A 26,334-nucleotide genomic window follows, 5' to 3' on the forward strand; every position below is an offset into this window, starting at 1 on the left:
TAACAGCCCTTCCTCACCTCATCCTTTTCTCCTTCCCACACATCCTATTACTTTTTTTATTTCAGCCTGTTTGCCTGCAACCATGTCATTGACACCATCCTATGATAGCGGACAGCTCTCTTGATGTTTTTTCTAGATCCGATAGTGTGCCATTTTCAGACCTGTGTCCTTCTTCTTAAGTCTCCTAGATTCTTTTCCCTTCCTTGTTCTGTATTTCTACGAAGACCCTTTTTTTCTTTTTCTTTATTTACCCACTGGCATGGTGAGATCTGTTCAAATTCAGTGTTTGTCCACATGTGACATGTGACAATTGTCCATGACACTACTCTGTGTCCATTTGTGCTGTGACCACACCCCTTCCCAGAGCTACAGTTCAGGGCAGATCGAGGGATACAGATCCCAGCCAAAGCCCTAGCTGTTTACCTGGCATGTACCTTTGTTGTAGAAAGGTAGCATCTTCTCTCCCAACACTTTTCAGTACTCTCAATCTCTGAACTTCTAGAAAACAGCATGTGATAGAATCCCAGAATGCAGTCCTATCAGATTATTTTTAACATCTGTCGCTTTTTCCTCTTCCTGTCTCCCCCCACCCCACCTACAGTGCCCTCAGAATACTGTCCCCCCAGCAGCACCTGTTCTCCCTCCGCTCACCTATCTCTGGAAATTATCGATCACCCCAGAAGACTGGTTATACCTTAGGTGAACCCAACTCTGCCTGCACATGGTTAGTGGAGAAGCCTCCCCAGTCCCGGCATCAGTTTTGGTTTCTTCTCCTTCAAAATTCTCTACGTCAACAAGTCATGCTTTCATCTACCAGTTATCTAGAAACCAGGGAGTTACCTTAGATTCCTCCCCTTGTCTCAGTTAAGAATTAACAAATTCTCTACTTTTTTTTTTTATTAAAGATTTTATTTATTTATTTGAGAGAGAGAGAGCGAGAGAGAGCACATGAGAGGGGGGAGGGTCAGAGGGAGAAGCAGACTCCCTGCTGAGCAGGGAGCCCGATGCAGGACTCGATCCGGGGACTCCAGGATCATGACCTGAGCCGAAGGCAGTCGCTTAACCAACTGAGCCACCCAGGCGCCCAACAAATTCTCTACTTTTTTATGTATCTCTTAAATATACCCCTCTTGCTGTCTCCCTGTTTTCAACACCTTGATTTAGGTGTTTAGGTAACACTTATTACCTTGATTATTTCAACACACTGAACTCCACAACATCCCCCCCATCCTGAACCTGGGTCGCCAACAACTTCTTGCATCGCCCATCAGGCCAAATACTTGGGGTTGTCCCTGACTCTTCTCATTTCTCTCTCTCACATACCTTGTGCCCAAACATCAGAAAATCGCTGTTGGCCCTAACTTCAGATATGCCCAGGATCCCACCACTGCGCACCTCCTATGCTGCCACTCCCCTGATCTGGGCCACCGGCGTCTTTAACCCGGGCAACCAGGGTACCTTTCTAGCTCATTTGCCTGCTTCTCCTTTTGCCTCTCTTTGGTCCATCATCAACAGAGTAGCCAGAATGATCCATTCAAAGCATAAGTCAGAGCATGTCACTTTTCTGCCCCAAACCCTGAGATGGCTTCCATTTCCCTCATTAAAATGGCGCCCCAGGCTCCTCTCCCACTGCACCCTGCAGACTCTCAGACCTCATCTCCTGCTACCCCACGCCCACGATATTCCTCTCTCTCTGGCCATGCCGCTGCTTTGCTCTCTCCTCAGACAACACCAGGCCTTTGCACTGGCTGTTTCCTCCCCCTGGATGTTCTTCCCTCTCTCATCCCGTGGCTCACTCCCTCATCTCCTCCTCTTTGCTCAAATGTCACCTTCTCATTGAATCCTACTCTGATGACCCCGTTTTCAGTTGCAACCCCACACCACCCCTGCATCCCTTATTCTGCTCTACTTTATCTTTTCCCCATAGCATTTACCCCCATCCAACATGTAATATACTTGTTACCTTTCTTTTTTGGTGTCTGTCTCCATCCGTTAGACATAACCTCCGTCAAGACCAGGATCCTTATCTCTTTGGTTCACTGATGTGTCTAAAGCAGCACTTGGATGGAGTGGGCACTCATTAAATATTTGTTGAATGAATGAATGAATGAATGCATAGCATTCTGCTTAGTATCCCCCACTGTATTCTGGAAGTACTATCCAACAGAAATATCCTGCCAGTCATATATGCAAATTAAATTTTCTAGTAGCTGTATCAAAAGAAGTAAAAGGAAATAAGTGAATTTTATTCTAACTGTATATTTTAATTTTATATAATTATATATTTCAAGAGTACATTTTATTTAAGCCAACACATCCAAAATCTTATTTTAATAGGTAATCAATGTATAAAAATGTTACCAATGAAGTATTTTTTTTTTCTTCAAGTCTTCAAAAACTAGTGTGTGTGGTTATATTTACAGCACATCTCCTGTGGGACAAGCCACATTTCAAGTGCTCATTCAGTACATGGGGCTGGTGGCTACCAAATCAGACAACACAGCTCTGGCCCAGCCTCTGTCCTGCTATTGGAGGGATCTTTGCTCAGACCATAAGCTTTAGTCTTCTCTTCTGCGGACTTTAATGTTTTAGATACTACATTGCAGATTCTCTGAACTTCTCTAGAACTTTCAAACTGTATCCTTGCCCGTGTGCCACCCTTTCTTCCTCCCATCTACCCCCTTGCAACCCTGGCATCCAGTACTTCCAAATGGTTGTAGTTGCCCCAAATTTCACAGCTAGTTCACATCTCCGTGTCTTTACGTGCACCCCCACCCCTTGTCAGCTTGTCACTGTCGACGCCTACACAGTTTGCTACTCCCTGCTCCCAGAAGCCCTTTTTAAGCTCTGAGCAGTTGTGCCTTCCAATCTTTGTGGTTCCATCCCTGAACTGTGTTTCTCCTCTTGTGTATTTCATGCTATACCGTCAGCAATCATATAAGCGCAGAAACCAAGATTCATTGGCACATAGTAAATGTTCTATAATTGTGTAGATAAAGGGACATATGGGTAGATGACAGATGGCCAGGCAACCAACCAAATGAGCACGTTCTAAAGTCACCTATAAGCTCAGAGGGGGGGTGGAGGATGGGTGCCCCAATACTGTGTACATGGTGTGTATTTCATACTAATGGATGGTTATAAGGATGATTCTTCTTGTAAAAATGGTATCAACTTGGCTTCCTAACTCTGTTAAAAACGCTTCATCTGAAATTGTTCCTTGGGTAGAAAAAGCCCTAAGTATATCATCATAATCTTGGTATAAGGGTAATGATTTGAATTATGTGGTATCACTATCCTACTACCCACTTAGGACAGTTTTTGGGATTCATAATCTAGTGGGAGTGGGCTAAATGAATATCACAACTCTGGCTCAGAGGGACTCCAAATTTCTTTAGCAACAATAGCAGTATTAGGAGTAATAATTATACTGGTAAGAGTGATGATAATTAATAATTATATAATCATCTAAAGTTGATAAATTTTAAACATAATTTCATGCTTAGCCTCAAGTGGTCATAAAGGTAACTTTATTTTTCTATAACTGAATTTAACTTAGCTACAGATCCATCTTCTTCATTTGAGAGTAGAAAGTTCTTCTTTTTAATAAAGATTATTTGAGAAAGAGAGAGAGAGTGCATGGGTGGGGGTGAGGGGCAGAGAGAGAGGGGAAGCAGACTCCCCACTGAGCATGGAGCCCAATACAGAGCTCAGTCCCATGACCCTGAGATCACAACCTGAGCCAAAACCAAGACCTGGACACTCAACCGACTGAGCCACCCAGGTGCCCCAAGAGTAGAGAGTTCTTAATCTTGTATTTCAGGTTGCCTTGGTCACTTCAAGTTAAAAACTCAGTCTCTGGAGGGCAGTCAGTTCAGAGTCTAACTCTACCTCGGGGCTGTTTCCGTGTGAAGGGTCATTTGCTCCTTCCCATCTGGGTGGTGGTGGTGGTGATGGTGGTGGTGGTTTCAGGAGGCAGCTGGTGAAGTCACATGGGTCTTTGGGCAGCATCAGCTGTCTTTGCTCCTGCTTCCGATGAGAGCTTCACAGCTGGCGTCCCTTCTGTCTGTTCCTTCTCTTGGCACAGTCAGAACTCCCAGCTCTGACTTGGGGTCTCACTCTGTCGCCTCCTGGCATCTTCAGAACCTACTGTCATCCTCGCTCTGTATCTGGCTCAGGGGTACTCATGAAGAAGAGGGCCTGTTGGGTTGAAGAAATGTTCAAAAAGGCCTATAGGTTGTTACCAATTCCCTGCGTATAAGATTTACTCCTCAAGTCTGTCTGTCTGGAGACTCTTAAATTCAATTTATCCTGGGGTTTCAAATAATCTCAGGCTACCAAATTTACCTGAAGTTGACAGTTCAATAATTTACCATGATTATCCATCAGAACTCTTTTGGTTGCAAGTGAAAAAAAAAAAAAAAAAGAATTCAATTTCACTTAGCATGAAAGAAAGAAAAGAAAAAAGGAAAAGACAGGAGAGAGGGAAAAAATTTTTTGAGATTACATGATCTATTTATCAGGATCCTTTTGATGGCAGCTGACCAAAATTCAGTGGAAGTTGGTTTAGGCAAAACAACAACAAATAAAACCAAGAAAATTCAGAGACAGAGCTGAATTTGGACAGGGCTGGAGCTAGACCCTCACTAAATGTCCCTGTTCAGGCAGGCAGGATTTTCTGCCAAGTTCCTGGATAAATGGTCAGTGGCTCTGATTGGCCTCTTCCGATCATCGGTCTTCCCAGACTTGAACCATTCTCTGTGACTTGGATATTCTCCTTGGCCAAGCAAGGTTCAAAGGACAGCCACTGGAGTTGGCTCCACCCAAACTATGAGGACTTGGGAAGGGAGCGTTCCCCAAAGGAAATTCAAACTCTGTTTCCAGAACAGGGACGAGAAGTTTTTATTAGGCAGGCAACCATGGGTCTACTCCAGATGGGAAACCTCTCATCTAAGAGGAGAGTCTTTGTGAAATGTTGAATTCATATGAGAACATGGTGGGTGACCAGAGGGACTCAGAGGAAGAAGGAAAATATCTCTGGGCTTCCAGCCCTCTGCACAGTAGGGATTGCTGTGGATTATGCCAGGTTCTCTTTCCTCCTTCTGTGGCTCTGAGGAGAAGGGCCTGGGAAGCTTAGCCTTTCTCTTTAGCATCATGTTCCTGATCCTTGAAGAAGGGAGGGTCTCTCACCCCCAGCCTATTGTCATCCCACTCAGTTGACAACCCCCCCCCCCCCATGAACATTCTTGGGGCTGGCAAGACTGAGGAGAGGCTCTCTTTGTTGGTTGTGACACTGTCCTTCTTGATCCTCCTATCCAGGGGTGGGGGTGGGTGTCTAAAGAGGAAGAGAGCCAAAGAGGGGCTCAAATGCTTTGAATAAAGGAAAAGAGAGAGGAAATTTTAACGTGACCTATTTCAACGTCCCATTCTATTGCAGAAGAGCCATAAAATGAGCCTGACTGGCACCCTCTCTTTAGCTTGGTGGGGAGCAGCCTCATTCTGACCGGCGGGACCCTCACGTCACAGCTTAAGAGCCATAAAGCTCCCGTTCACAGTGCTGGTGATTATTTACCTTGGACCCGAGGTCATCAGCCCTATCTGCAATCAGCAAAACAAACAAACAAACAAATAACAACAGGAAAAAAAAACACACCACACCAATTTTCTCAAATCTCCCAAGATTTAAAAAGGAACAAAAAGTTACTGGTGTGTTTGCGGACTGTGGTGATTATGTGGTTCAATCATTTTGATTTACAATTGCATCTTTGTCCTTGTAGAAATAAGTCCCTGCAGCTGAACAACGGGAGATAGAAGTGGATTAACCTTCTAGCACGGGCATATAAGACTCGTTCTAGGGAGCAGGCCTTCATTTGAGGTTAACAAAAAGTCTCCAGTTTCCATGAATACACAAAATTAAAGAGCATTCTCTCCTCCTGCAGCCCCCCCCCGCCCCCACTTTCCTTTTCTTTTCTTTTGATCTGCCATGGAAAGGGAATTATCGGCAGCGTCTAAGCCTCTGTTTTATTTTTCCCCTTCTGCATTTTGCATCATAAAGCATTCGAATCTGCTTGGCATGTTCCAGGAGCTCTGAAGTAATCTTCGGTTGTTGCATGGAAGTGGACTGCAGGAAAATGAGAGACAGGAGGTCATCCTGCAATGTAAAGTTTATGGGCCATATTGCAAAGACAAATGGCTTTTTTACTTCCCAGAAAGAAACAGATCTGAGGAGGCTTCTCTTTGCGTGTGAAAGGGCCATAAACCAGGCCAGTGACTCTCAGACCCAGAGGTGGGCATCTGCATCACCCCGAGGGCCTATGAAAACACAGATCGCCAGGCCCACCTCCAGAATTCCTGATTCAGTAGATCTGGAGTGGGCCCGAGAGTTTACATTTCTAGCAAGTACCCAGGGGATGCTGTTGCTGGGGCTGCTGGTCCCGGGACCACACTCTGAGAAGCTGCACACTCCACTGAACTGAATGTACAGAGAAAACCATTCCTCCTTCTCCAGCGGATCAGAGAAATAGACGGTTTCCTACATAGTGATATTCCCAGTACTTCATTATTTCCTCCAAAGTGCGTATGAATCCAGAGGCTGGATGGAGAGCCCCACTGGATTCTGGTCTGGGCCACTGGAATTCTCTCTGCTGTCCCGCTGTAACCTGGTCATCTCTCTCATAAGGATTGTGGGAATAAACTAAGACCAACCTAGGAAGAAGCGAATGCTCTCTCTTCAGAGCTCGCTCTAGCAAGGGAGTCAGCCACCCAGCACCTGGGTTTTGGCAGAGACTCCAAGGCAGGCAGAGGGGTGAGGAGAGCTTCACAGTGAGAAGAAACGAACGGCGTCAGGTTTGTCCCAGTGGAGGCTGGTGGCCTGCAGAAGCTGGTGGTGGGCGCACTAGGATTGGGCATCCTGTGTGATCAGTTAGGGGAGCACGTTTGACCTTCTCTGGTGGGTCCTAAGTGGAAAGCAGGGACAAAAATTAAGGAAGGTGTCCACTATTAATCATATTCTGGCCATTTGGGGCCGATTGTTACTGAGGTTATTTATTGTTTGTCTTCCTGGATTGTTGCGGAGACGGGCGTCTGACTTCCTACAAGACTGACTGACTTACAGCACGCTGGCTTCCTGAGCTAGTGATGATACATATGGGTCGGTCTCCTGGGCACCAGGAGGGTTACAGTTGTGGGTCAGAGTTCTGCTTTTATATATGGTCTGGCCACTGTCTGTTCACACGTTCAGTCTCTCCGGATGCACAGTAGATACTCGCTTTTTATCACTTGCTAAATTCTTGGCATACCTCACGTTGGCCGATGTCCATTAAATAATGACCGATTTTTAGGACATGCCCACTTGTGTGGAAAGTATTACTTGAGGCACGCAGAGTTTTATAAGACACGGGCACCGATGTCCCTGAGAAGCAGCCTAAGTCACGTGGGCATCAAGGAGAAAGAAAGGTCAGGGTGTGTGTTGCTTAGACTCTTCTACCACATTTACTGTAGAGGGAGGAGGAAGAGGGAGTCCAGGGTCCCTCTCCTCTCCCGGCTCAGGGCACTTGGTCCCAGAGGAGAGCTCAGCTTTGCACCTTCCTTCACATCGGGAGTTGGCATTTTTCCCTGGGGGGTCAGATCCCCAGGCCCCCCCCCGTCCGAATTCTTGTTTCTCCCCATAAACCCGGGGCTTCTCTGCTGCAGGTGGATGGGCTGAAAGCCAAGCTGGCCACCCAGGAAGGGGAGCTGAGGCAGAAGAATGAAGACGCAGACAAGCTGATTCAGGTGGTCGGCATAGAGACGGACAAGGTGAGCAGAGAGAAGGCCATGGCGGACGAGGAGGAGCGGAGGGTGGCCCTCATCATGCTCGAGGTGAAGCAGAAGCAGAAGGACTGTGAGGAGGACCTGGCCAAGGCGGAGCCAGCGCTCACGGCAGCCCAGGCGGCTCTCAACACCCTCAATAAGGTAGGAGGACGGTCTGTCCCATCTGCTTACCCCTCCCCCCCCAGGGGTGGGGGGAGGGGAGCGGCTCCAGTGACCCAGACAGCGCGCTACCCTGGCGTCCCAAAGAGATCCAAGGGCAAAGTTGGAGGGTTTAGGGATCCAGCTGTCACTGGCTTATTCATTCAGCAAACACTCATTTATTTTATTTTTTAAAGAATTTTTCTGTATTATTTATTTGAGAGACAGAGAACAAGCATGAACAGGGGGGAGGGGCAGAGGGAAAAGCAGACTCCTCACTGAGCAGGGACCCCGATACGGGGCTCGATCCCAGGACCCCGGGATCATGACCTGAGCTGAAGGCAGACACTTAACGACTGAGCCACCCAGGCGCCCCCAAACATTCATTGAAACTGACGACATACCGACCGATGCAATCCCAAGGATGTGAGTCTTAGAACCAACCAGAACAGGAGATGCCGACTAGTCCGGACCCTCCACTCCACAGAGAACAAAGCAAGGACCCTGAGAGGAGAACTGACTTGCCCAGAGTCACTCCATATTAGAGCCAGACTTCAACTCACACCCTCAGAATCCAAGTCCAGAGACCTCCCAGCTGTGTACCCCATGGTCATTTCACCCATTACAAGCGACAGGACACATGAGCCTTATAAAGCCCTGAGAAAATACTTAAGATAGGAGACGAAAACACATGTTAGCTCCAAAATATGAAAAAAAAAAAAAAACCTAGGTAATCAAAATTAGCAAATATTCAAACGTCAACAACACGTAACTGTGTGTCCATTAAATTCAACTCCTATACGTAACCATTTGGTAGATGAAGCGTGACTTCTGAGATGTATTCACGAGGTACTTTTATTTAGGTTCCCTGGAGATGTACTCCATGTATGTGTGTCCTGGAGGGGGATGGTCAGCTACTTCTTCCTTCTATTTTTCACCATTAAGCTGCTTTCCCATTTGGATAACCGTGGCTGAGAGGCAAGGGCAGAAAGGCAGAGAAGGGGGCAGACAGACTCTGGTCATGAGCAGCAGATGTCAGAGGGGGACCGAAAAGCTGACCCTTTCTCTGTTGGGATGCTCACATGGAGACCCTCCGCCCAGTCTCCCCCCTGCAGGGTGCTTTCTCTTCCCTTCACTTGGACCCCTTGGCCAAGGCCTAAGACAGCCCATGCTGGTTCTGCTGACACATCCCCCCTTGAAGGCAGAGCAGGGGGGACTCAGGAGCAGGTCTCACGAAAAATTCTCTCTGCCTCTGCTTTGACACCCTCAGGGCAGGTGAGGCATTTGAGAGGCAGACACACCGGCCTTCTGAAACCTCCATCTCCCGCCTCACTTTGGCATCTGGCGGTTTCAGGCCCGGGCAAATCTAAAAAGGAATTAGGAACGCTGTAGAATCCTGTGACATATAGTTCCACGTAAATTGTAATTTGAGAGATAAGTGCATTCTAGGACTTTTTACGAAGGATTCTAGGATTATGCATTCCAGGATTTTTTATTTTTTATGCCCTAAAGGTTAAGGCCTCGAAGGCCCTAAACAGACCCCCACCCTATATCAGGAGAAAACACCAGAGTCTCTACTGGGAACCTGGGTACCGTGGGGGTGGACCAGGAATTGGAGGGGTAGCCCAGTTACGCTCCCACTTCTCAGCCTGAACCTGGTAGCTCCTCCCAGCCCCTCCCAGCGGCACCCACTTCCATCTGTAGGCCTCTGATGAGCCTGTACCCCTCCCCGCCGCCACCTCTCCTCCTGCCCCCATCCTACCCATATTTCAAGCTCAGACTTACGATTCTAGATCCGTCTCGCCCTTTTCTGATTCCCCCAGCACGAACCACGAGACGACTTCTTTGACGCACACACGTGAAGTGTTTGCTGATCGTGTCCTGCTAATAAGGCAGACGTCTTTCATAAGATCTTCTGACACAGGGGTTACATTTCCTAAAATGAGCTGAGACCAAATCCTGGCTGTGCCGTTCACTGGGTGTGGCTCTGGCTATGATTTTCTCTCCACTCAGCCTGTTTCCTCATCTGTGCAAGGGAGGTAATAGTGACGCAGTCCCCGTTAGGTTGTCACAAGGATGAAATGAGATCATGTATGAAAAGAAACTAACAGATGGCAGCCACCCACCTGAGTGACCTTTTTTTTTTAAGATTTTATTTATTTATTTGAGAGAAAGAGCAGAGGGAGAGAGAGAAGCAGACTCGCACTAAGCACAGACCCTGACTCGGGGCTCGATCCCACGACCCTGAGATCATGACCTGAGCCGAAATCAAGAGTCGGAGGCTTAACCAACTGAGCCACCCAGGTGCTGAGTAATCAAACAGCAGTTTGACCACATCATCCCTCTGTTCCAGAATCTTCCATTGGCTTCCCATCATACTCAGAATAAAATCCACAGTGGCCCACGAGACCCTACCATTGTTCCCCTCTTCTGCTACACCAGTGACTAGTCTTCCTCTTGTCGCTCCAACCCCCCACACTGGCCTCGCTGTGTCTCAGACACCCCAGCACAATCCCACCCGAGGCCTCTGAACGAGCAATCAGCTCACTGGGAAGTCCTCTTCCCCCAAACCCCCCTGCATCCTGGTTCCCTCTGTTGGGTGTTTGTCCAAAAGTTACTTCCACAGGAAATAAGTAATAAAAGCACTTGTTAATTTCATTAAAAAAAAAAACTCAGGATATACTAGAAAGAAAATATAACCCAAGGTGAACAATATTTATAATCATGTCATATTCATTCTGAACATTAACTAAAAATTTGATATAACCATAATAATTAGGAGGGAAAGGAGGGCAGTAAAAATAGCTAAATATTCACACTCTAAGTAGGAAGTCACTTGCTAACATCTAAAATGAAAAATAGGGGCCCCTGGGTGGCTCAGTCAGTTAAGCATCCGACTCTTGATTTCGGCTCAGGTCATGATCTCAGGGTCCTGAGATCAAGCTCCATGCTCAGCAGGGACTGCTTGGGGTTCTCTCCTTCTCCTTCTCCTTCTCCCTCTGCCCCTCCCCCCTGCTCGCACACACACACTTGGGCCTGCGCGTGTGCTCTCTCGCTCTCGAATGAATGAATGAATGAATGAATGAATGAATAATGAAACAGCAGCATAGGCATATTCCTTATCAATAAGGAGTAAATTCTAGAAGAAACAGAAAAAACTGTAAGCCATGACTTCTACAGAGCTGAAGTCAGAGTCTACCAGGCATGGGTTTCGTTCTAAGCCTTATGGCCCTATTAGAGTTTGCAAACTCTGTGCATGTATTACACAAACAGAAAGAAGCTACAATTTCAGTGGCTCAAGAGCACAGAAGAGGACATGGCTAACTGGCTGGCCGGGTAGGAACTAGGGAAGAGAATGCCCATGAAGCAAGGACGATAAGGAAGAGCATTTTCCTGGATGGGGCAGGGGTGGAGAAAACCATCTCAGAAAGGAGCAATGTTTGCAGAGACACAGATGCGTGGGGAGGGGGGTGTGGAGTGTGTGAGCCATGGTGCACGAGTGGGCGCCTCAGGAAGTGAGGTGATGATGAGTCTCTGAAGGTGGGTTGGCCAAGATCATTAGCAGCCCACGGCATCACTAAGAAGTTGAACTGTGGACCAGGGTTTACAGTCTACGGGTTGTAGAATGCATTTACGGGGTCTCAGGCAGCATTTTTTTTTTTAATTGAAGTATAATTGACATATAATGATATTCCTATCAGGTGTATGACATAATAATTCGGTGTTTGTATATATTGTGAAATGGTCACCATAGTAAGTCTAGTTAATATCCATCACCACACACAGTTATAGATTTCTGTGTGTGTGATGAGAACTTTTATGATTTCCTCTCTTTTCAAATCTACGGCACAGTATCGTTAGCTATAGTCACCCTGCTATCCAGACACCCCCAGGACTTACTTCTCTTACAACAGGAAGCTGTACCTTTTGACCCCCTCTGCACATCTTGCCCTCCGCACCCCCCCTCCCCACCCCCACCCTCCATCACCCCACTTGGTGAAGTGGAATGGATCAGCCTGTACCAAGTGTGATGAGGGCGTTACTGCTTCGTGGACCCAAGGACCCCTAGAGTATCCTTAAACCCTCCGTGTTCACAGAACTCTGGTATTTCATGACCACTTCCCTGTTTTCTCATCGTTTGCAAACTTAACAATAAATCTGTAGTTAATGCATAAAGAACACCTGTAAATCAGAGCCTGGTAGTAAGTCTCTGCACATTTTGAGGCTCTGCTTTGGCAGTTTTATTTCACTTTGATAGCTAAACTGAAATAAATCCAGTGTAACTTTTCCTGCCTTAGTGGAGGAATGGTTTTGTTTGTAATTTCATGGCCTTTTCTGCCCCCTACAAAGTTACTTAGAGTTTTCTCTTTGTTCCCTATGTATTTTTTACAGTGAACTCATTTTTTTATTATTCAAGTAACATATAATGACATTTTCATTATTAAAAACTATTCGTCCGGCCCCTGGGTGGCTCAGTCGGTTAAGCGTCTCTTAGTTTCGGCTCAAGGTCATGAGCTCGGGGTCCTGGGATCGAGCCTTGCATCATGCTCAATGCAGAGTCCCTAGCATCTGACTTTTAATATTAGCAAGTAACATAAAAAACAGATTTTATAATACTTTGGAAAATTCTAGAGTTTCCAAATTGAATGGACTTCTTTCCGACAGGACCTCTTAAGGCCTATGTTATGTGATTAAGCCTGGTACTAAAAGTGATAGAGATAGCACAAGAAAATAAAACCTCAGATGAACCTAACTTATGAACAGTGGTGTAAGACACCTATAAAAAATACTAGTAAATCAGATTTACTATGCCACCAACTGGCAAGTTTTCCCTATATGAGATTATGCATGTAACCATACCCAACCCCCTAGTCAGAGATGAAAAGCTTCATCGTCATTTTAGGAGATGTCAAAATGGGACTTAACACAATTCAGCATCGTTCCCTATTAAAACTCTCAGTAAAGTAGGAATACAAGGATATTTGGATATTAAGCTAACAGATGGCAATCAATCCCAATCCAAGGACAAAACATCCTATCCAATGGTAGAACATTAAAAGCGCTCCCATTAAGATAGAAAAAGCATAATAATGATCCCTGTCACCATTATAAAAAAAAAAAGTTGTCCTAGAATTTCTAGCCAATGCAATAATAACTGAAAAATAATCATCATGTAAATGTTATAAAATACCTGTTATAAAAAATAATAATAGGGAAGAGTTAAGGGCCCATCACAAAATAATTTACAAAAATGTATAGCTTTCTTAATATCAACAGTAGCCAGTTGGAAAATATGATATTTGAAAAGAGCAATCAAAGCACGAGATACAAATAAGCGAATATAAATTTGCTGAAACAACGTGAAGAAAACTGCACATCTTTGTTGAAGAACATAAAATAAGATATGAATAGACAAATACGTATACCAAGTCTGTGTATGGGAAGATTCAGTATTACAAGGATGTCTGCTACTTCTCAAATAATTTAAAAGTTAAATGTAAATCTAAATTACCTCCGGTTTGATTTTTGGTTTACTTGTGTCAATGTCTTTAAGTTCATATCATTTAAGCAGCTGTTAAAGATTTAATAACCTAAATGTCCAGCAATATGGAGTTGGTGAAGTAAATTGCGGCTCATCTAAATGAGAGAAAACTGCATACTTTATTTAAAATCATGTTTTACAAAAACAACGACACTGAAAACTTCAGATATAATTTTCAGTGAAAATCAGATTCAAAAAATAGTATAAACAGTGATTGATATGTGTATATTTGTGTGTATATGTCCATGTGCATGTACACGAATGAGCCAGATAGATATTTTTTCCTCTGTGTATTCCTCTTCATGTATATACTCATTGTCTTTCTTCTCTGTGTCTTCTAGTCTCTATGTCATCTATGTGTGTGTATATGACATGTGCATATATGACACGTGTGTATGTGTGACGGGTAGGGGCACGTCTGTGTAAACATGACGGATATGTATATATGTGATGTGTGTTTATGTGATGACATATATATGAATTATGTACATATGTGTAGTTGTGTGACATGAAGGTGTGCATACATACGATCTGTGTACATGACACGTGTATCTGTGGCATGTATGACGTGTCTGGCGTGTATATATGTGATGCACGTACGTGTGTGTATGACACGTATGTTTGTATACACATATGTGTGTGGTGTGTGCATACATGTGTCGTGTGTGTATGACATACAGGAGTGTGTATATGATACGTAGTTGTGAATACATACGACGTGTGTATATATATGACATGGGTATATGTAACATTTATCTCTGGGTAGGAAAATTATGAGTGATTCCTGCTTTCACCTTTACCTTTGCTAAATATTTCATAATAAACATTCTTTTAATAAAAGGACAGTGTTACCTTATAAAACAGTTAGCAATAAGAAATAAAATTATGAAAGAACTAAAAAAAATCACAAGTTCAGATCGATTTTAACATATGTGAAAGACCCTTCTGAACAGAAAAACAAAGGATGATATCATGGTATCGTCTGGAAAAGGATTATTAAATTTGGCTCCATAAAAACTAAATTTTATATACCACAGAATATTATAAACAAGATTTTTTAATTTAAAAAGAAAGGAGGGGCGCCTGGGTGGCTCAGTTGGTTAAGCGACTGCCTTCGGCTCAGGTCATGATCCTGGAGTCCCGGGATCGAGCCCCGCATCGGGCTCCCAGCTCGGCAGGAAGCCTGCTTCTCCCTTTCCCACTCCCCCTGCTTGTGTTCCCTCTCTCGCTGTCTCTCTCTCTGTCAAATAAATAAATAAAATCTTTAAAAAAAAAAAAAAAAAAAAGAAAGGAGTTAATATCCTTAGTATGTAAGAACTCTTATAAACTGGGCTGGAAATCCACCATTTGTCTCCCCTGGCCCTTCCCCATTCTATTTTCTCCATGACCTGGGAGGCTGGCTTGGGTGACCTCAGACACTTTCCCTTGCCCTCCCTCCCCCTCCCTCCCTCTCCCCTCCCACTCTGTCCCTCCCTCCCTCCCTCCCTCCCTTTCCCTCCTTCTCTCTCTCTCTTACCCTCTCTCTCACTCTTCTTCTCCTTCCCTCTCTTCTCTCTGGCTTGGTTCTTCCAACCACAGTTTCCAGAGGTGGAAACAGAGCCACCCCAGCCCCACCCAGCCCAACTGCTACCAGCCCCGGGTAAGGCACTCTCTCTTTATAAAGAGTTCCCCTTAAATTAGCCAGGATGTTATATCATCTTTTTGGCCTGCAGGGACGCTGACCAATACAGTAATCAAAAATAAAAAGATAACAGCCCAGTAGGAACGTAGGCAAAGGTCAATACCCAATTCACAAACCAAGAAACTCAAATTGCTTAAAAACATGAAAAAAAAAATAGTATCACTAGTAAATATGTATATGCACATATATGCACATATATGAATGAAACCAATATTATCCCATTTTCAGCCTGTCAAATTGAAAAAACAAATTTTTTTTTTAATGTGACCAATGCTGAGTGGGAGCAAACGTAAACTTTCTCCAACACTGAGAGCTGGAGTTGGAATTTCTGGGGAAGCTCATAGTGTGTACAAAGAACACCAAATATGTGCCCTGCCCTTTGACCCAGCAAATCCACTCCCAAAGAGCTAATCTAAGCTTTTCACGAAGATCTATGTGAAGAATGTCCCGCAAAGCATTATCCACGTGGTTAATTTGTGGAAAGGTTTCCAGAAATTGAATGTTTGACATCAAATTCTGTTTGAGAAGAATAACAAACGACATTCTCTCATGCCTCTTTTTTTAAAAATTTTTTATTAACATATAATGTATTATTTGTTTCAGGGGTACAGGTCTGTGTCTCATGCCTCTTTTTAAAACTTCTGCCTACACTAGCTCCAACATATGTCCCAAACCCGGTCACCTGCCACCGTCTCTGCTGTTGAGAGTCCCGGTCACCTGCCACCATCTCTGCTGTTGAGAGTCCCGGCCCCAGGCTGGCTCAGTCTCCTCCCTGAACAACTGTGTAACCTGCCCTGCCACAGTGGGGCCAGCCACAAAAAGCTCTCAGAGCAAAACCACATCATTTCCCTCCTTGCCCAAAACCCTCCAGGGGCTTCCCCTTGGACGTTAGAATGATATCAAACCGTCCCCTGTGGCTCTGGATCCTCCCTGGAGCTCTGATCCTGACCGGCTCTCCTGCCCCACCTCTACCACCCTCCCGACCCCACTCTACAGAGAAGGAGAAATTGGAGTAAAAACTTGGAGAAGAGTGAATGCATCAGGCAGCAGGGAGAGCAAGAGCCTGATGGCAGGAGTGGGGTGCAGAAACCAAGCACGCCTGCTGTTGGCTCGCTCAAATTCCCGTCTACCTTCTGAGAACTGTTTCTTCCATCCTGTGTTCCTCTTAGGAGAACCATATCGGCCTGCCCTGCTGTGACTGGCGACAGGAGCCCCACCTAACTAAACAAGATCATTTCCCAGGACAATTTTTTAAAGATTGATTGATTGATTGATTGATTTAGAGCATGCAAGCGGGGGGTGGGGAGGGGCAAAGGGAGAGGGAGAGAGAGAATCTCAAGCGGCCTCCCCACTGAGCAAGGAGCCCGACACAGCGTTCAATCCCAGGACCCTGAGATCATGACCTGAGCTGCAACCAAGGGTCGGCCACTTAACCGACGGAGCCACCCAGGCGCCCCCTCCCAGGACATTTTTATTTCCACTTGCACTGGAGAAAAAGTCTCCTCCCCTTCTGGTTGCAAAGTGATGGCTGTGACCTTTAGCTGCCGACCCCCATTCCTTCCAGGTGATTGTTGGACACCCATGTTGATGAGCACCTGCTGCATGCCGGTTTCTGTTCTAGGCACGGGGGTGACAGTGGTTAACAAGACTGGTGAGGTCCCTGTTTCAGATGAGGATATGGAAATTCAATAAGGAAAAAGTTGGTGATCATTTCTGATGGCCCCGAGTTCTCTGCAGATCATCAGCGTGCTGATAGGAAATGATGAGAAGGGGAAGCTGATGAGAAAGTCTATCTGAGTGGGCAACGTCTGAATTCTGAATTTAGATCTTGATGAATGAGAAGGGATGAGCCATGCAAATAGCTTAGCAAGAAGTGTCCCAGGCTGGGGTCCTGAGGTGGGGACGAGCTTGCAATCAATGCGCTGGAAGGAGGTGACCGTGGCTAGAGCTCAGGGACAGACAGACAGTGGCACAAGCTGAGGGCACAGGGGTAGGTCGTATGCCTTGCATCACGAGGAAACTGCTATTCAAAACAAGCATGCGCAAGGAGAAGCAGAAACAAAAGATCCAGAGAGCCCATAGATGCTCAAAACACAGATCCACCCGTCCTTACAGCCAGCTCCCGGCTCATTGCCCTCAGATACTTGAGCGAAAAAGTCCCCCTTGTACTTGAGCTGGGTCTTCTGTCACTACTACCAGAAAGGCTGTGAGTAATTTACAGAGAGAGACTGAATATAAAAAAGACTGGAAGGAATTACATGGAAATATTAACAGCGACATATCTGGGTTGTAGGATTCCATTTCATCTCTATACGTTTTTATATTTTCTTCATTCAGGACATTGAGCATGCTGAACTTAAACTGGTTTAAAATCGTGGGGTTTTGTTTCTGACTCTGCCCCCTCCCCCCACACATACATTGTCCTCGCATCCCCGCCTCTGATGAGTTTTCATGACCAAATGTGAAAATAGTTTCAGAAGCAAAGAGCATCTTCCCACGTGCTTTCATTAGGTGCAAGAAGTAATCCCCTCCCCCCCCTCCCCCCCCCGCCGTTTGTAGATTTCCAGGCCCTCTTGGGCTGGAAATTAATTTGGCATAGGGGCCATAATCTTTGAAATCAAGACTTTTCCCCATTTCCAAAATCAGCCCCCCAAAACAAGAGCTTTTCAGGCCATAGGCTTCTCACGGATGGTCATGACAAACCTTAAGTCAACGTCACACGCAGTTAAGACACAGCTTCACTCACAGATGAGTGCATCCCCCTGCTTCCAGTTTATAGATGGAAATACAGAGACCTGGAGAGTTGAAGTGACTTGCCAAGTGATGCTTGGAGCAGAGGACGACCCCACATCTAAGCACGGGCAGTGACTGTGCCCGGCTTTCGGTCTGAATTATTTCCTGGCGGAAACTGTCACTTTGCTATCAGGACAGTCAAGTGTAGTTAGAATAAGCTCATGGAACAAAGCAGTTTAATTAAAGAAAAACAAAATTTGTTGGGTTACAGGGCTAGTCTCTTCAATCCAAGATGGGAAATTAATTTATAATAACCTTATCTTTTATTCATAGCATGCTGCCTATTTCAGAGTATATTGGCATCCTTCTATTTTTCTGTTGAATGTGAAATAATTGCGTGTTTCTAATGGGCTGTGAGTGGCCTTAAAGAACTGAACAAACAGAGCTGAATCTCGGTTAGCCATTCAGGGCGGTGGGGGGCAGTCTGAAGCCCTGGGGAGTAGCTTTGGTTTCCTTCGGATGAGCCATGACATTTAAGCTTCCGAGGGCTCCACAAGCTTCAAAGCAGCCCTTTCAGAATGACCGCCCTGGAGCCCAAGTCCACGAGCAGCCGAGGACAAAGAAAGCCCGTCCGCTTTTCCCTAACCACCTCGTGCTCTCTCCGCAGACCAACCTGACCGAGCTGAAGTCGTTTGGGGCCCCGCCTCCAGCTGTCAGCAACGTCAGCGCGGCGGTGATGACCCTCACGGCCCCTGGGGGCCGGGTGCCCAAGGACCGGAGCTGGAAGGCCGCCAAGGTCACCATGGCCAAAGTGGATGGTTTCCTGGACTCCCTCATCAACTTCGACAAGGAGAACATTCCCGAGAGCTGCCTCAAGGCCATCAGGCCATACCTGCAGGACCCAGAGTTCCGCCCCGAGTTCGTGGCCACCAAGTCGTACGCGGCCGCGGGTCTCTGCTCCTGGGTCATCAACATCGTGCGGTTCTACGAGGTCTTCTGCGATGTGGAACCCAAGCGCCAGGCATTGAGCAGGGCCACCGCAGACCTCACTGCCGCCCAGGAGAACCTGGCAGCCATAAAAGCCAAAATCGCTGTAAGTGAGGCCGGAGCCCCCCCAGCCACCCCAGCCCGCGGGGCAGCCTCTGGTGCCAACCGCATGTGCCCCCATGTCCCAGCGCCCAAGTGTCCCGATTTTGAAAAAGAGGCAGGGAAACCAAAGTGGGATGCCAAAGCTCCTGACTTTTCAATTGAGGCACCTCTTGCTCTTTCTCAAATACTCTACAGTCCACATGAGACAAATCCAGCAGACCGTTGGTCTTATGTGATCTGCGCTGTTCTATGGAAGCTTTTAGAAGCAAGTAGTACATTGTGGTTTGGGGGGTGGTCCCTTGACCATAAATGTAAAATGGCGAGGGTCACTAGCTTTTATTAACCTCTTGGTGATGTTTGGAGTAGATCTGCCTCTCTCCAGACTGGGGGGTGGGGCGATCGTGGATTTACACCTGTTTGAGAGAGATTCCCCCTTGAACTTCACCTTTGCCCTTAAAATGGATACAACCAAAGCTAGAAATCTGAATCCCTCAGGACGGGAGAGCAGCTGAAAATCCAATCCGAGCTGTACCATTTATAGATGTATGACCTTTAGAAAGGTCTTTAAAATGCCCACACTTCAGTTTCCTGAAGTAAAATGGACACAGTAACCTCTCGCTTATTGAGATCATAGTGACGAGGAGAAGACGAGGGCACACAGAGCCACGTGGGGCTGAGGCCACTGCCACGGTCACCACGACCATCGCTTCCCGACCTCTGCTCTCCCTCCTTCTCCCGAGACATGTGCTAGCTCTGGTGATCGGTCACTCCTGTGATCAAGTGCAGTCCAGAACGCTTCCTGGATCTTTCCTTTCCGCACACGCATTCCAGGCAAGCAAGAGCCTTGCGGCAGATCGGTCGTGATGGTAAAAAGGGCTTTACAGGTGGTGAGAAGTAAGCTCCGTATGACCCAGGTGTATTGACTGCCAGATTAAATTCTGAGGCTGAGGGCGCTAGTTCAAAGAACCTTGCCACCGATCTCTCTCTCTCAAGAAAAGAAACTTGGGCAAAGCAGCTAATCTCTCAGTATGTTGGCTTTATAAATCCAGATGTTCAGGGGCCAGTCTACTTAAAACAGGTGATAATCACCTTAACAATGGCCCTCTAAAAAGAACACCCAGGGCAGAACACCCGAACACCCCCGTGGCTGATTTTGAAGGGCAAAAGCCTCCTGATAGTTTTTGTATTCCGCAGTCTCTCCCAGAAAAATGTTTTAAGAACTGCATTTTCAAAGATTTTTTTTTTTATACTCAAGTTATTTTAACTAAAGGAACATTTGGTGCAAAGGGAATGTTTTCAAAATGTTTATACCTATTCACTAGCCAACATTCACATGATGGGCCCACTCAACCTGTGAAAGCAATAAGCGTATCTTTCAAAGACTTGGCTACCTTAGGAAGACACTTCTTTTCTGCCAAAATATTTTTTTTTAAATGTATTCTTGCTTTTAACAACCTCCTCTCCATCCTTTGCTCATCCACATGCCTGTCAGCATCCCAAGAGTTTGGACACTCCCCCCACTAACAACAGAGGCCTGATACCCACCCCTAACTTGAGGCCCACCCCGGGCAAGGAAATTTTCCCTCTGTGACCCTGAGGACATTGCCAGCCTCCTCCGGTCCCCAAGCCTTATTTTTAGGAATTTAGGATAATTCCAAGTAAAGAATATTATATCCAAGGTAAAGTTTCTTTTTTTAAGAAGCATATATCCAGACAGATTATCAAATACATAAAAACATGGATAGTGGCACTTTTATCTACGTGTTATATTTTGGGTGGGTTTTGCATATTAGGTATTTTCCTTTTTTCTATAATGAGCATATATTAATGTAACAATTTATAAAAAGAATGGCAATAAAAACAAGTAAGGCATGTTCACGGAGCACATACTGACAAGAAAGCAAAATATCAGCGAAAGGCATCTAATGAGAAACCACAGTCTTCCGCCCTTTGCGTGCTTGTGTCTGCCTCAGAGGACTGGTCGAGCTACTCAGAGCCTCCCTTTGCCTGCTTGTGTCTGCCTCAGAGGACTGGTCGAGCTACTCAGAGCCTTCATACTCGTAGCTTCTACGCGTTTCCTTTGGCCCACACTCACCCAGTTTTTGTCAACGATTTCGTTAACCACCAGTATTTAAATCAACAGGAGATTTTCGTAAAAATCTGATTTCTGGCCGGTCCTAAGGTCTTCAGATTCCCCAATATCATGAACCAATCCTAGAGTTGAGTAGCGCCTTCCCATCCAACCCAGGTCTGTCCCAGGTTCCCACCGATGCCTATGTTTTTCAATGCCAGACTCCCCTGACCAGCTTCCATCATCTTCCTGGCCCCAGCTCATGTGAATGTAGAGCTCCCATCTCTACACTGTGCCGGCATCCCTGTTTCTTGATATACTTTAGGCAGGCAGGTTGGCACTCTGCCAGACGAGGCTCTAAGATGTTTATCCATGTGTCTTCTCGATACCATCATGACAACTAGTTTTAGTTGATGTAACCTGTATTTCTTGTCCTGGCATATAGAGGCGGCTTCCTTGGAACCTTCTGTTTTCAAGATAAAATTATTACCCGTTCCTTCAGCTCTTCCCCCAGCCTCCCACCTCCCACCTCCCACCTTCTCTTACCATTACTGATTGTTACTTTTGCTTTTGAGTCACCAAGATGCAAAATATCTCCGTTCTGTTCTGCAACCAAAGTTAAGTGTCCCGTGCTCTGTTCACTGACTGACTGGGAAAGCTGAAAAATCAGTAAATTCCCTTTGCATTCCATGAACCTTCCTATGTTGTTCATAGCAGATCTAACTGGTCCATTAGAATTATGTTTCCTTTTTTTATAGAAATTATTTATTATTTATTAGTAACAATCCACAAAATGCTATTTGGGCTAATAAATTCTGAAAACGCAAAGGATATACAATAAACATGCAAAAATCACTATTTCTATATGTAAGTATTGAACAATCCAAAAAGGAGATTAAGAAAATAATTCTTTTTATTCTTGGATAGTTGACACACAATGTTGTATGAGTTTCAGGTGTACAACATAGTGATGTGACAGGTTTCTATGTTCTCTGCTCACCACAAGCGTAGCTTCCACCTGTCACCACATAGCGCTATTACAATATCATTGAGTGTATATTCCCTATGCTGTGCCTTTCATCCCCATGATTTATTCATTCTGTAACTGGAAGCCTGGACCTCCCACTCCCCTTCACCCACTTTGCCCATCCTCACTTCCTCCTCCCCTCTGGCCACCATCAGTTTATTCTCTATAGGTCTGATTCTGCTTCTTGTTTAAAACAATTCTATTTTTAATTCATTTCCTTTTTTTTAATATAATTTTCCCCCTCCCCCTGGAGTTTCCACTTGCCTTTGTGTTTTCTTTCTCTGCCATTAGATCCTTTTGCATAGCCTCAATTACCCTTCAACTCTCCATGCAATCCAGTATCCTACCACTTCCATTTTTGCCCTCAAGACCTTTCACTCTTGGGGCGCCTGGATGCCTCAATTGTTAAGCGTCTGCCTTTGGCTCAGGTCATGATCCCGGGGTCCTGGGATCAAGCCCCGCATTGGGCTCCCTGCTCCGTGGGGAGTCTCTTCTCCCTCTCCCACTCCCCCTGTTTGTGTTCCCTCTCTCGCTGTGTTTCTCTCTGTCAAATAAATAAATCTTTAAAAAGAAAAAAAAAAAAAGACCTTTCACTCTTGTCCCAGACTCAGAGTTCCAATCAGTGTTGGAGAGGAAACACGTTCACTGCTTTCTTGGGTTGGTTCCAGTGACTTCTGGAGCTCTTGACTTCTCTTTCCTTGATTTTTTCTCTTGCTTGCTGGCGCTCACTCTTAAGTAACTTGCTCAGAAATGTTAAGTAAGAGGTAAATTTTCTGAATGGTTCTGGTCTGGAAATACCTTTATTTGACTTCTAAACTGACCAGGCAGTTTTGCTGAGTACTGAATTCTGATGCTAGTTTTTTTTATCCCCCTTAGAACACTGAATGCCTTACCCTTTTCTTTAGTGAGAAGTCAGATGAGCAGTCAGGGTCCCATTCCTTTGTCAATGCACTGTTTCCACTTTTCTGAAAGTCTTTACATTTTTTTTCTTTATTCTTTTTTTTCTTGAGAGAGCACGAGTGGAGGAAGGGGCAGAGGGAGAGAGAGAAAGAGAATCCCAGGCTCCGTGCCCAGTGCAAAGCCCACGTGGAGTTCGATCTTATGACCATGAAATCATGACCTGAACCAATATCAAGAGTCAGATGCTTAACCAGTCAAGCTACCCAGGCACCCCTTTTTCTTTATTCTTGGTTTCTGAAACTTTGCACTGGTGTGCTTAGCTGCCATTTTTTAGATTCATTGTACTCAGCATGTGGAGACTTCTTTTCTTTGACTCTGGAAAATTATTTTGTATTATTTCTTTGGTAATCTCCCTTCTGTTTACTTTTTGATCTTATTTTCTAGAATGCATGTTTGTTGGATGCAACAGACTCAGCATTCTGATGAGTCCTTTGTTTCCTCAGGGTCACTTTATATTTTCTTATACTTTCTAGATTTCCTCAAATTCATCTTTTAACCCTTCCCTTGAATTTATTATTTTTTTACATTAACAAAATAATGTCTGCAACAGTTTTTTTTTTTTCCCTCTGCTCCTTTTGCTAGCATTCTCTTCTTGTTTTATGGATGAAACATCTTGAATTTTCCTAGGAAACTATTCATAAAGGATTTTATGCTTTACTGTGCTCTTGTGATGGAAGTTATCTCTTTTCTCAGGTGGTTTTTTCCCCTCTTGTTTACCTTAATCTAGGCTTCATTAAATGGCTTCTTGTCCTTTCATGTTTAAAAGAGTAGTGTTCAAAAGCTGGTTATAGCTCTGCAAGCAAGGGCAGAGCTGACTGAGAGGCAGAATTTGTTTTCAGGATCAGTTGAGTTATGTCGGATGCATCCTCGATGCCAGAATGTGATGTCTTCTCTCTGCCATTATTGAATGTCCTGCTGGTGACACAAACGCCTGGTGACATTGGACGCTGAGCCTGTGGGTGGAGATGGGGGTAGAGGATCAGTCAGCTTCCAATGAACCCTCTTACTTTCAGAACCCCCCTCCATCCCACCTGACATTTCCAAATCCCCATTGCATGCCCCCTTTGGTGAATTGAGGCCCGCATTGTGTTGCAGCTTCCTGTGCCCTCCTCTGGCAGTTTCCACTCCCCTGTGAGTCCAGTCTAACATAAATCGATTGGAAACCCTCACTCTCCAGTGACCCTCAACAGTTGCTCAGTGTTAAGGATTTATGATTTTTTTTTTTAAAGATTTTATTTATTTATTTGAGAGAGAGAGAATGAGAGACAGAGAGCATGAGAGGGAGGAGGGTCAGAGGGAGCAGCAGACTCCCCACCGAGCAGGGAGCCTGATGTGGGACTCGATCCCGGGACTCCAGGACCATGACCTGGGCCGAAGGCAGTCGCTCAACCAACTGAGCCACCCAGGCGCCCCAAGGATTTATGATGTTTTTAAAATTATTTTAGAGAAGTCTTGGGAAGAAGAGGAAGTAAATGAGTGTGGCCAGTCTGCCATTGTCAATCGATGGCTCACCACCTGCTTTTCAAACTGCTTGGCTGTATAAACTTGGCCCTTGATTTGTTTCTCTTGGGACGTGGTAATGGCCAGCAAAGCAGCCCAAATCCCAGTTACTGCATAGACATGAGACATATTTAGAGGTATCTACCATGTGTCCCTACATCTTCGTGTATGCAGATATGTATTCTGAGGGCAACACAAGCTACGTACTTCAATTCTAAACTCTTGATGAATTTAGAAAACATCGAAACCATGTCCTCTTACAAAATTCTCCTCTACTTCAGGATAATTGGACAGAATAGGTGAGGTTAAGCAAAAGTTACCTGTCCTCCTAGGACCTGAAAGCAAGGAGAGGACTAAGGCTGCACACGGCCCAATCCCAAACCCTAGACCTCCAGTGGGAGACACAGCATGCATCTGTCCCGGGACCCCTGGCATCCTAATGATCATTTTCAGGCCACCCCAGGCTTTGGTGCACTTTTGCTTTTAATAGCGCACTGGTGGGTTTTTTTGGCAGGCTTCTACAACCTTTTTTTCTCCACTACAAAGAGAGACAGAATTTATGCTCCCCCCCCCTCGCCCCCATGTCCATCACCCCTCTTAGCCCCACACCAAGGACTGAGGTAGGAAAAAGCTCAGCCCTCTCACTTGGGTCAGGACCGACCTGGGCTTCCCCCAGGACTCCACCTGAGATCACCCCTAATTTGCCTACCTTTTCTTCTCTGCCCTGCCTTCTCCAGTCCCTTACAGCTCTCCTGTCCTGGGGGGGTGCCTGCCTTAAAAACCACCTACACGTGACTCTATCTTGGCCCCACTGGAGGTGATGACTTAGGCTGGAATTACTGATAGACCTGTGTTCCTTCCTAAACAGCACCTTAATGAAAACCTGGCCAAACTCACAGCCAAGTTCGAGAAAGCAACGGCAGATAAACTCAAATGTCAGCAAGAAGCTGAAGTGACCACAGGAACCATCTCCCTTGCAAATCGCCTGGTGAGTGTGAGCCTCAGCAGCCTGAGCCGTAATTATATTAGCTGAGCTTGTCAAGTGCCGCCGAGGTACAAAATAGATGAGCACAGCTTAGCGCCGCTTTGACTTGGGGGGAAATATTAAAATGTAATAGGATGTGTGTGGGGGGTGGGGAGCAGATATTAAAATGCGCTGGGTTGCAGGGACTGAGTCCTGAGAAGTGTGAATGCACACCCTGGTCTGGTCAAGAGAGTTTTCCTACAGAGACGTTTGGGAGGATGGGAGCCCTTGATCTATCAGACAGCGGGGTGAGACGCGACATGCTAACGTGCATATATGTGCCTCGGCCAGACAAAGCCTTACAAGACAGAGCTAGCCACTCGGTAGGCAAGCTCTGCAGCTCTTAACTGTGTAATGTTTGATGATAAAGGCGTGACCAGCATTAGGGACTGAGACGGAAGCAGAGAAGATTGACACCTCTTGACCCTGAGCATCTGTGAGCGTGACCTTGCCCATACGCGTGGGTGCACTCACACGTGTGTGCACAAACATACACATACACACGCAGGCTGGCCTCCCTAAGAGAGGAAATCTGAGGGTCACAGCAGGGTGTTTGTCTGATGGCTGTCTGCTAACAAACTACCCTGGAACTTAGTGATATAACACAACCACTATTTCATTGTCTCTTACAAGTTTGTGGGTCAGGAATTTGGGCAGGTTTCAAATGGCAGGTTCTCAGCTCTAGGTGGTGCCTACTGGGGCCACTGAGTGGCCGGCTGGTTTGTCCCACGCACCTCGGCAGGAGCTACTAGAAGGG

General features: G+C 45.7%; 1 protein-coding gene across 1 annotated transcript in view; it reads left to right on the top strand.

The window, feature by feature from the left end:
• Positions 1-26,334, top strand: part of DNAH9 (dynein axonemal heavy chain 9) — a 338,319-nt gene that overhangs the window by 217,851 nt on the left and 94,134 nt on the right. The window contains 3 exon segments of the mRNA XM_078066359.1: positions 7,693-7,953; positions 18,574-18,999; positions 25,422-25,541. Of these exon segments, the coding sequence (XP_077922485.1) occupies positions 7,693-7,953; positions 18,574-18,999; positions 25,422-25,541 (807 nt within the window).

Source organism: Halichoerus grypus, chromosome 2 (assembly GCF_964656455.1).
Source record: "Halichoerus grypus chromosome 2, mHalGry1.hap1.1, whole genome shotgun sequence".
In the NCBI taxonomy this organism is placed as follows: Eukaryota; Metazoa; Chordata; class Mammalia; order Carnivora; family Phocidae; genus Halichoerus; species Halichoerus grypus.